The sequence below is a fragment of the Acomys minous genome, assembly GCF_964271855.1.
Source record: "Acomys minous genome assembly, chromosome: 7".
NCBI classification, from domain to species: Eukaryota; Metazoa; Chordata; class Mammalia; order Rodentia; family Muridae; genus Acomys; species Acomys minous.
The window spans coordinates 83,400,570-83,411,899 of NC_140488.1; the positions used below are offsets into that span (position 1 = coordinate 83,400,570).

The window sequence follows — 11,330 nt, forward strand, 5'->3', positions numbered from 1 at the left end:
CTTCTTTTTGCTGTGGACAGCAGTTAATACAGAAACTCTCAATTTGTCCAAGTGTAGGGAACAAATCTCTGTGGAATACTCAGCTCCGAATGGAACATCTATGCCACACTATGCTGCCCTCAAAAAGAATCATTGACGAGGGGGCAATATGATTGGCAGAGCCAGAAGACATGGAGAAGTGCTCTGAGATGCCGTCTTCTGGCCATGACATGTCATTGGACACAAGCCCTCATTACAGCTATGGCTACCTGCATAAGGCCCCCACAAGGTCAAGCCCATTAATATACCAGCATGGATGGGAGAGCAGATCATTAGGACCTACCCTTAGCAAAGGAACTACTGGTAGCTTACAGCTCCTGGGGGAGAAAATTGTCCTCCTTTAAGGCACTGGATCCTGGTGGGTTGACCAGTGTATGTCCTTCCATCATGAACATTTGGGTATCACTGTGCTGTGATTCAGCACATGATTAAAATAAGAAAAGAACATGAGATAGAAGGCATGGTGAGGGCAGTCCAGAGGAACTTGGAGAAGGGTGTCAGGGATGGATACGATCAAAAGACATTGTACACCTGTATGAAAATTTCAAAAATTATTGTAAAATAGTTAAAAAAGGAAAAGAGCCATTTTTTAAGAAGAGAGAAAAATGAACAAAATAAACCAGAAGGGAAGGTCCTGACTGAAGGAGGGGGGACCAGAAGGAGCACAAATCATAGGAACAGGGAAGAAAGGTGAAGCACCAGAATCAACAAAAATTTGTAAAAAACATTCAATCATTAAACCCAGTACTTTGTATTCCACCTTTTAAGGACATCTAAAAAAGTCAAAATAAACCAGATAATGGTACAAAATATATAAATTACCGGGGCCATAACTTTGGTTCTAATTTTTTTTTTAATCACTCACACTCACATCCCTTCACTTCTCACAGCTCAAGTAGACGTTCGGCCTTTGGAATGACTTCTCTCAGTATTACAAAATGGCTCCCAATTTAATAAGGAGGTTTTAGTAGTTAACACAAACCAATAAAGATAAAAAAACCACAACAAATAAATAAAAATCAAGTTCTTGCTCTCAGGATTCGCTTTCTTAGGGGCCTGCTCCTTCCAGGCCCATGGTACCTACAAGTGAACAGGATGCAGGAGATGGTTATTCTGCCTACAGGAGCTCTCTGGACCATTCCAACATCCTTTTTCTGAGACTTCCTGGGTACACAATCCTTATACTCTTACCTGCAGGTGGCTCTTCACAGCATGTTCCTTTGGAGGCTTCCCTCTGTTCTCAGTGGTGAGACAGCCCCTGCCTTATACCTCTGGTTGACAACAACCCTGCTCTATGGTGGTATTTCTTTCCACAGATGGACATCATCTTTGTGTGGTAGTTTACACCACACATTATGCCTCCCTCATTCTTCACATGGTGCACCCGCTATTTTCTCTTTTTTATTATTTGCTTTTTGAACATCCATTTCACTAGATTATTTTCAAAGGTATGGGTTGATTTTAAGAAAATTTTGATTTTTAATTCTCACTATGTTTCAAGTGCGAAAATACGATTTTGATGAAATAAACTTGGAAGCTTGGATTCTATTGTTTTAACCTGAAACAGGGTAAAGTGCTTAAAGGGCTATGGACATAAGCATGTTTTAATCATATGATGATATTCAATCTCCATATTGAGATTAATTTACCTTTAATAAATAGGTGAATAAACTTTCTTTTGCTTGCCTCTCCTCTCTTTTCCCCTCGTCTCATTTCTCTTGGTTGTGCCCCTCACATCCTGTTTTCCTTCTCACTTTTCCCTTTTTTCCTCTTCCCTCTCCACCTACTCCATCTCATTCAAGGCAGTAAGGTTACGCCCAACTCCTCAGGAACTGAATCTGTAGCCACCTTGACCTTGTACTTCGGAGGCTTCCAAACTGTGATAATTAAACATCTTTTAGGCGATGCCCTGCATCTCCATGAATGATACTTTATGAGAGCAGCAGCATAGACCTCCAGGATTTTGTCCTTCAACTCTCTGGCACTCCATCTGAGTGTGTACCCTTACTTAATACTTCCATTTTTCCAACTATCCTCCCATTCAAGAAAAATAAAAATTATGCCCCATGGGACTTGCTCATCCACAAATGCCCAAACTGCTTTGATTAGAATATTTCCACGTTATCACTCGCATTAGACAAACAACCTCAGGTAGAACAACCCTGATAGAGCTCACTGGAAGACCAACAGTGCCAGGTAACCAGGGCCCAGAAGGGCCTATGGAGTCTGAAGTACCAGCCAAGAACCATGCATGGACTGGACCTAGACCCCCTACACAGACTTAGCCTATAGGCAGCTCAAGATTCATGTGGGTCCTCTGGTTACGGTAGTGGGGACTTTTTCTGACATAGACTTTGTTGCCTGCTTTTGGGTCATTACCCCCTGGTGGGACTGCCTTGTCAGGACACAGGGGAAGAGGACCAACTCAGTCCTGATGCAACTTGATTACCTGGGTTGTGGATGGGGGACTCCCCTTTTCTGAGGAATAGGGAAGGGAGGAGGGAGAAGAGAGGGTGGGCCTTGGAGCAGAGGAGTGAGGGGGGCTAAAACCAGGATGTACAGTGAAGAAAGAAAAAGAAAGAAAGAGAGAAAGAAAGAAAGAAAGAGAAGAGAAGACAATGATAATAAAAGAGAAGAAATGAAAAGAAAAATATTCTCCTAGGGCATGATGGCGCACTCCTGTTATCTCATTCTTCAGGGGGAAAGAGGCAGGCATATCTCTGTGAGTTACAGGACAGCCCTGTCTACAAAAAACCCTATCTGGGAAAAGAAAGAAAGCAAAAGAAACGGGTCTGGAGAGATGGCTCAGAGGTTACGAGCGCTGACTGCTCTTCAAAGGGCCCTGAGTTCAATTCCCAGCAACCACACGGTAGCTCACAACCATCTATAACGAGATCTGATGCCCTCTTCAGATGAGCAGGTGTACATGCAGGCAGAGCACTGTATACATAATAAATAGATTAATCTTTAAAAAAGAAAAACACCCTCACCCTCACTCCCTTTTCACATTATCATATCTTAGAAAGAGCAACTCATATCTTATTGGTGTTACTTCTGTTCATATGCTCAAAATTCTGTTAAAAAGACCTTTGTCTTTAAATATCTCAATACCACCACAGGGATTGGCAATGAGGATGTGCTCCGTGTACGTAAGCTGAAAATTAGTCGAGAAATACAAAGTCAAATTCATCAACCTAATTTTTCTAGACTCTTGCATAGCTAGGTGCAAAAGTAGTATTACCCTAATCATGTTCAAAAGAGACGGAATACAGCTACAGAAACAGAGGCTCCAGTATTCTCCCCCACGTCAGTGTACAAGCACATTATTGGCGCGTCTAAGAATATAAGAATCCAGCTTCTGCTCACGCTTCTCCTCACAGACGCTGACAGGCACCTTCCTGGGACGTTGTTTGTGAGCCCCTAACTAGCAGACTTCTCGGCACCAGAGCAGCTCAACTAGAAAGTAAGCTTACATATATCAAAGGGATGTCACATCTTACTCCTCACTCCCATCTGTCCTTCTTGCTGGACAACGGGGAGCAGGGATGCAGGGCTTCACTCTGAACTTCTCCCACTTATCAAAATGTGTAAGAAAAGGATACATCTCCCACCACACAAACTCTGATTCCCTTTAGAGACCTCACCATGCAGGGTACCTGAACCCTTCTCAGAGCCCATGCCCTGCTTTCGCCCTGCTATCTGCGTGACCATGCATTAATAATTCTTCTAATACACCTCTTAGTGCCCAGGAATCTGTGTGAGTGTTGTCATGAGCAACACAGCCCCATCCAAAACCTAACAAGTACTTGTTTTTTTTTTTCCTTTCTTTGGTTTTGAATTTTTTTCTTTTTTCTTTTTGTGTTTTAGGGGGAAAATCATTTGTCGTGCTCCATTTCATATGTAGATGATGGGGGAAAGCTTCAGGTGTCAACAACAGTGGGAGAAGCCACCTGACACAATCGACTATTTCCTCCCCCAGGTTATGTTTGGTCATGGTCTTCATCAATGCAGCAGAAAAGTAACTAATATACCACTGAAAGGCGCTTTCATTTTAAGGTCAAGTAGACAGAGTTTCCTCCAAGGGTGCGTTATTGCTGTGAGCAGGTTCTTACCAGGATCACTCACATTCTCAACCCTGGTACTCATGCCCATGAATGTAATGGCAGGGTTAGGACCCAGAATAAAGAAGGGGATTGCTGACTAATGGGAAGGTTTACAATGAGCCTTGTAGGGAGGGCTTCAAATGTGTCAAAGCAACCGCTGGGCAAAAATGTCCTCAGTTCTGCCACTGACAGAAATCTGCCCCACAATGGGCAAGTTTAGATGCAGGCAGAAGCCATGGCCAAACTCTGCCAAGACAGCATGAGCAAGTCCTCAATAGTTCCTGCCTCACAAATATGTCTGTCACATATATTGGGCTAGAAGGCTGAAGATGATGCTTTAAGAAACCTCATTTGAACACACTTTTAAGATAGAGAAATTGGCTCGAGCCGCCCATTCTGAGTGACAGACAAGTGTCTTCTTGGAACCTCTTCTCAAGAGATTGTCATCCATTATCTCAGAAAACCCCTGCACTTCACAGTGTGGCTTGTGCAGCGTCTTCATCTGTACTGGGATAGACACACGGACTCTGGTCATTTCTATCCCCAGCAAGATTTCATGCTGGTACACTCAAAATCCAAGCGGGCCTTTCTGGCGTGTTTCCTGTTCTAGCTTCGCCTTTAAAGGCTGGGATGCACTCTGTGGTCACTGTTCTTCAATTCACACTACTTCAGGGTCCCCACCTTCCTCTTCTGAGCATCTGGCCTTGCTCATCACTCCCACAACCTCAGGCAAACCACCATGCAGCAGCTTCACTTAAATTACCTGCTGTGGACAGAACGGAAATCCCCTAAGGCTCTAAATGATCGCAATCAGACATCTCATAGCAGCACTGAATCAGAAACCGGCTCTTCCTACTCTTTCTCTTGCATTCCCCACTTATCTTAGAGAATTCTACCCTGTTCCTTATATGTAGCTACTGCTAAATTCTAAGTTCCTGTGGGCAGTGGGTGGATCTTTGTTGTCATCGACAATAATGTTGGTGGGGAGGAGCTACCAAAGGGCTAATGACCAATGATTGACGGGGGGAAAATAATGAAAAGGCAGGGAGATTGGATATGAAGCTTAATGTATCAGTTTATTTTCTTACAGAGTTTACTAAAGTAATAAAACCAACTTTACATCGGTTAAAATTACAAACTCAAGGCAAAGACAACAGAGACAAGGATGACTTGACCACTTGACTTTGTTTCACCAACTGTAGCACATCGCATTCTATCACACTCTTTCCCATGCCTTGTTTTCTTAGACTTACTGAGATGATACCGGTGGAGAAGGCTTTACCATCCATTTAAAACCCCAAACATCTTATTCTTAAACTTGACAGAGAGCAAGAAGTTTTGCAGACATGAGGTCAAAAAGTATACATGAAACAAAGCAATCTTCACTTACGGGGATCCCAGCAATGTAACGAGGAAAGAGGGGTACTTTTCCCATGCATAACAAGAAGAAGATACACTCTTTGCGCATTCCCTCCCACCCCTAAACAACCCACTACTCAGAAGACTGCCTGCTCTTCAGCACAGTGGCAACTATCCCCAGGGGCTAGCTAAGTGTGGGAGGAGCTGCTAGCGTGGGCATGGGAGAGAGTCCTGGCAACACGGTAACGACCAGCCTCACGTCTCCTTGCTGCTCTCTCAGCCCAGTTACTCAGAGCCTCCTCATACTGTTGAGGATAGTAACCAGGAATGGCATCTTTGATCTTAGCTAAAACATCCAGGACTTTTGCCTTGGTGGTTGCATTACGGGCTCTGGGACCCCACAGGAACTCATAGCTTGGGGGATCACTGCCAGGCACCTGGCGGTACTCCACATAATTTTGCTCAACTAGCTCTTTGGTGAGGAACCTCCGGGGCTCCCCAAAGACTAAGTGCCTCCTCCCAGGATATATCCCCTGCATATGGAGGAACTCCCAGACCTCCTGCTCACTGGCATGGTTGCCTTTCATGAGGATCATACCCAGGAGGGTCAGTATGAGACCCGTCTTTGGTAATTCTTTCCTGCCACCCACATTTGCCCCGGGGGGGATGGGTAACTTGCTAACAAGGACATAGGAGGGAATGTTAGGGTTGTCAACCTTCAGCTCCAGACCATAGACCACCTCCAGCTGGCAGGTGGCTTTCTCCAGGATCCAGGTGAAGTGAGGCTTGTACTTCCTGCTGATCAGCTTCCGCATATCTGCCTGCACAGGCTGCTCATCCTCCTGGTACTTCTCCAGCATGTAGTGAAATACCTTGCTGGCCTGCCTGGATATGGGATCTGTGCGTGCAGACTGGATGGCGTCTGCTATAGTGGAGACATTTGAGCGTCTCTCATCGACACCTGAAACAGAAGCCTGAGCGCCAGCCTCACCAACGGGGTGGGGCACAGGTAATACAGGAGTGCCCTGGGATGTGGCCTCCTGCGACCACCGAGGAGGGCACACATCAGGGGAGCTGGGGGCATCTCCCTGGCCAGGAGACATGGCTGCTTCTTCCTCCTGAGCAGTGGGCTGAGCACCCTGGGTTTTCTGGCTCTCTGCACGCATCTGCTGCCTTTTGGCCCGCGAGCGGCTCTTGCTCTTGTTGCCCCTAGGCATGATGCTCTGGCTAACAGACAGGAGTGCTGGAAAGGAAAGGGGAGAGAGAATGGCACTATGTCAGCATCTTTAGGTAGGGAGCAATGTCCCTTTAAAGAGGGCCTCCCCGCCCCCCTCCAGCTGCATTTCTCCTGGCACCTTTCTGGATTCAAACTGTGTTCCTCTTCTCTTCTTCAGTCCACTCCCTGAGAAATCTGTGGAGAGAATCAAGAGTGTGTTAGGTCACTGCCTGTTAACCCCAGACATAGCTTACTAGGGTAAAAGAAGTGCTCCCAAAGGGACCCATTTTATTCCCCATGAACACTTATGTTTATTTTAAACCCAGTCTTCATTCCCACCTTTTTCCTGCTTCTCCGAATTTAGCACCACAGACTTCTAGAGAAACCTATGAGGGGAGATTGAAACAATGTTTGTCCTCAAAGTCTGACACCATTCAGTGGAAACCAAATATGCCCATGCTTTTGCAAGCCCCGCCCCGCCCGCCCTCGGGCCCTCCCCTCGCCCCGCCCTGCCCGCCCTCGCACCCTCCCCAATGCCCCAGGCCCCGGTTCCTTCCCAGAAATACTATCCACTTATTTCCCACCTCCTTATTCTCCAAACGACAATGTAGGGTAGTATCTTAACTCTTAGGCCCGCCAGACCCATGACCCACGTATGCCGCACGGGGGAACAATTACGTGAACCCAAACCCACACACAGCATCGAGTCTTCTATTTTTACAATTCGCCTCTCCCTACACCCATAGAGATCTCATCTTTCCATTTTTTTTTCCTGTGAGGCTCCCAAGCTCTAATATAGACCTTTTACTCCCGAAGAACAAGGAACAATGATGAAAATTGGGCCTAACTGTCATACTCAGGAATTCTGTGGAAAAGTGTGGGACGAGGCGGTTGCTGGTGCAGGGTGAGGTGTGAATTTAGGAATCTATAGTGGGAATGGCAGTTTAAACTCTGGTCCTCACTCAAAGGACCTTCACCAGGGAAAGAATCTCACCTGAGGAAAGGCCACACTTCTCAGATCAAGGCCAGGTCACAGAGGCAAAGGCCTAGGACAGGCTCCGGACAGGCTTCGGGAGAAGAGGAAGTTGAGGTATTGCACTTCCGCCCCCCCCCGCACCCTCCCCTCGCCCCCTGGCTCCGCCCTGCTGCTGCCCTGGCCGGGGTCCCCGCCCCCGCCCCCGCCTCTGTCCCCGCCCTCTCCCCCAGCCTCTGCCCTCCATGCCCTGCCTCAGCCCTCACTGGGCTCTTGGTCCTCTAAAAGTACACCATGGGGATAACTAATCTGTTGTGTTTTGTTATAAAGGAAGGGAATTCCCAGGGAACACACAAAAATTATTTTTGTTGACTTTGAGTGGAACTGGGACTTTACCCTTTGATGTGGACTAGTGGGTCTCAGACAAAAGATCTAATTTTCTTTTCTTTCTTTCTTTCTTTTTCTTTCTTTCTTTCTTTCTTTCTTTCTTTTTTTTTTTTTTTCGAGACAGGGTTTCTCTGTTTAGCCCTGGCTGTCCTGGTCTCGTTTTTTAGATGAAGCGGCCTTGAACTCACAGTGATCTGCCTGCTTCTGCCTCCCGAGTGCTGGGATTAAATGTGTGCGCGACCACACTCGGGTTAAGTGACAATTTTTTAAGGATTGCTGCGTTTTGAGCTTGGGGGACTCACGGTTTCAGGTTGTCAGTTTGAACTCACAATATTCCCCAAGGCACTAGAGACGGCTCTCAACTGTCGCTGTGCTCGCTTCACGCCAAGCGGAAGGCAAGATCTTGTACTTCCTCTCCCCTCAGTTTTTATCTGTTCCTGGTCCTCTGAATGCAACTCCATGGGAGGAACCGTTCCAGTCCCCTTTTGTTCCGGTTCAGAGCAGTTCCTAGAAACCCCAGGTAAATTGTGTTTCTTGACTTTGCACATGGCAAGAATGTTTCCATCATGATCTTATCCAATGCGCCACCAACCAAAGATCTCATTTCCATTAGTCTTGAGAAGGAAGTAAAGTGGAACAATTCTGATGCCAGAACCCGGGCCCATAACTTCACCATAAAGTATAACTAAAGTTCTTTGGGGTTTATTTTCTTTCCTTAGTCCTCTGAATCTTTATAATTTGTCTCTTTTGCTTTCCATTCACATCCAATTTTAAAACCTTGGGCTTGGGTCTCTGTATGTAACAGTCTGGCTGGAGTTTACTTTGTAGCCCAGGCTAGAATCAATCTGAGGGCTCTCCTATACCAGTTTTCCCAGTGTTGAGACTATAGGCATTCACCACCAGGTCTGGCTTCTTCCATATTTTTAATGTCTAATAGTTGGTTTGTTTTCCCTTTTGAGACAAGATGTAGTTGAGACTACTCTAGAACTAGATAAGTAATCTAGAGATTCGTTTAATTCATAATCCAGTTATCATAACATTATTTCAACTCAGGGGATTATTAATAATACTTGCTCATTTTGTTTAGGACATCGACTATACTATTCAACAACAATGAACAACTTTCATCACTAAGTTTCACTAAGGTTAAAAAATACCTATAACTTTGAAACATGGCCTACATACAACGACAGCTGTAGCTCTGACCTGGGCTCATTTCCTCACTTTCTTTGAGGTGAAGAAAGGAGCAGAATCTTGTCACTGACCTTGAAAAAATTTTTCTGGATCTACTTCAGTTTTGTTACTTTTAGTGTAAGCTCTTCAGATGCCCAAGGATTCATAGAAAATGTGTACTCTCTTGAAAGAGCTCTGGTATTGCAGAATGTTTTTACTGGAGCAGCTTTTTGATGATGAGATCTACATTATATGCATGAATGCTCAGATTTCCTCACCAGTGATGTCGGTGCCCTGTACACAGTTCAAACTGAGGAAAGTAATCAGAACACAACTCTGGAAACCTCTGCCATTGCTTTAATTCCTAACATAAGGTTAAGGCAGTATTCTATCAAAGGCAATGAAGAGATACTAATGTCAAAATACTTCAAGTTAAGATCAGTGATCAGCTCCATGTGGGACAGATTCTCCATTGGATTGCAAGCAGCCCTTATATTATTTGTTGGCATTTTACACATGTGTATCTTCATGAAGAGATTTTTAGTTTAGTTTAGTTTTACTTTTATAGAAAATAGATTTTTTTCCTCAGATAATATACCCTGATTATGGCTTTCTCTCCTGCTATTCCAACCAGTTCCTCCCCAACCCCCTTCCTATCCAGATCCACTCCTTTTCCCTCCCTCATTTTAAAAGAACATGCTTCTAAGAGGTAATGATAAAGTCTAACCAAAAAGATATGAGATAAAACAAAAACTATCATACTGAAGTTGGATAAGACAAACCAATAGAAGGAAAGGAGCCCAATAGATGGCATAAAAAGAGAAGTCCCAACTGACCATCTCTTGTCACCAAATGAAGTTTCTAGTAAGAGGATTGGGTTCTCAAAGGGTTCCCCAACTCTGTCATAAATGCTCAGTCACAAAGAGACTCACTAATTAAAACTCTCAAGAATGCCATAAAAATACTAAATTAGAACTGATTATATATATATACACACATGCAGAGGACCTGGTAGAGATGCATGCAGGCCTGGTGTATGCTACTTCAGACTCTGTGAGTTCATATGAAATTTGACCACGTTGATTTGGAGGACCCTATTTTCTTGATCCCCCTCTGGATCCTGCATTCCTTCAGAAAGTCCTCTTTCATGGGGTTCCCTGAGCTCTGAGGGAAAGGATTTAATGGAAACATCACATTTAGGGCAGACGGTTCCAAAATCTCTCACTCTCTGCATAACATCTGCTGTGTGGCTCTGTATTACTTTCCATCTACTTCAGGAGGAAGCTTCTCTGATGACGGCCGAATAAGGCACTTACTTATCTATGAGTATAGCAGGATATTATTGGGAGTGACTTTATCACTACAGTTTTTTTTTCATTTTTAGATCAGTATTATCTGATTTTACCCTAAGTTTTATGGCTATCTAGTCTCAGGGTCTTGGTTGGCAAAGCAGTTTCAGGTATGGGTTCCATCTTATGGAGTGAGATTTAAGTCAAATAAGATATTACTTGGCTACTCCCACAGCTTTGTGCCACATTGTCCTTGCATATCGTACAGTCACGGCATCATTGTATATCAAAGCATTTGAGACTGAGTTGGGGACCCCTTTGACAGCTCAGTTGGGTACAACACAATCTTGGTACTAGAAACTCTATTGGTGACAAGAGATGGTCAGTTGGGACTCCATCTTCCCCACTATTTAACAATTTCATTTAGATCTCCCGTGTGTGTGTGTGTGTGTGTGTGTGTGTGTGTGTGTGTGTGTGTGTGTTAAATCCGCAGTCCCTCTCCCTTGACTCGGTACCACACTGGCACAGGCACCACACCTGGCTTCCTTTAAATAACCAGCAAACTTTATAATTTAAATTTTCTTTGCTGCTGAATACCATTTTATAGTGTTCATGTATCACATTTTTATTATCAATTTATCAGTTGAAGGACATTTAGGCTGCTTTCTTTTCCTGGCTAATTTATTGAAGAATCTACAGGGAAATAAGAAATAAGAGAGAGATAGAAAATAACCCACTCTCACACCCATACATTCAAGAGAAAATGTGGATGAAGTCAGGCATCTTAACTT

General features: G+C 44.5%; 1 protein-coding gene across 2 annotated transcripts; it reads right to left on the reverse strand.

Annotated features, from left to right (window-relative positions):
• Nucleotides 1-5,269: 5,269 nt before the first annotated feature.
• On the reverse strand, nt 5,270-8,477 carry LOC311601398 (melanoma-associated antigen B1-like). 2 transcript variants are annotated; one of them, XM_084788828.1, is made up of 5 exons: nt 8,407-8,461; nt 7,712-7,784; nt 7,057-7,103; nt 6,857-6,912; nt 5,270-6,744 (listed from the first exon to the last, which is right to left on the reverse strand). In XM_084788828.1, exon 5 carries the CDS (start codon nt 6,716-6,718, stop codon nt 5,690-5,692), a length of 1,029 nt encoding a protein of 342 aa, XP_084644954.1. In that variant the 5' UTR covers nt 6,719-6,744; nt 6,857-6,912; nt 7,057-7,103; nt 7,712-7,784; nt 8,407-8,461; the 3' UTR covers nt 5,270-5,689. The 2 variants fall into 2 exon arrangements, with proteins under 2 accessions (XP_084644954.1, XP_084644953.1); XM_084788827.1 differs by lacking the exon at nt 7,712-7,784 and having other exon boundaries at nt 8,407-8,477.
• Nucleotides 8,478-11,330: the final 2,853 nt, after the last annotated feature.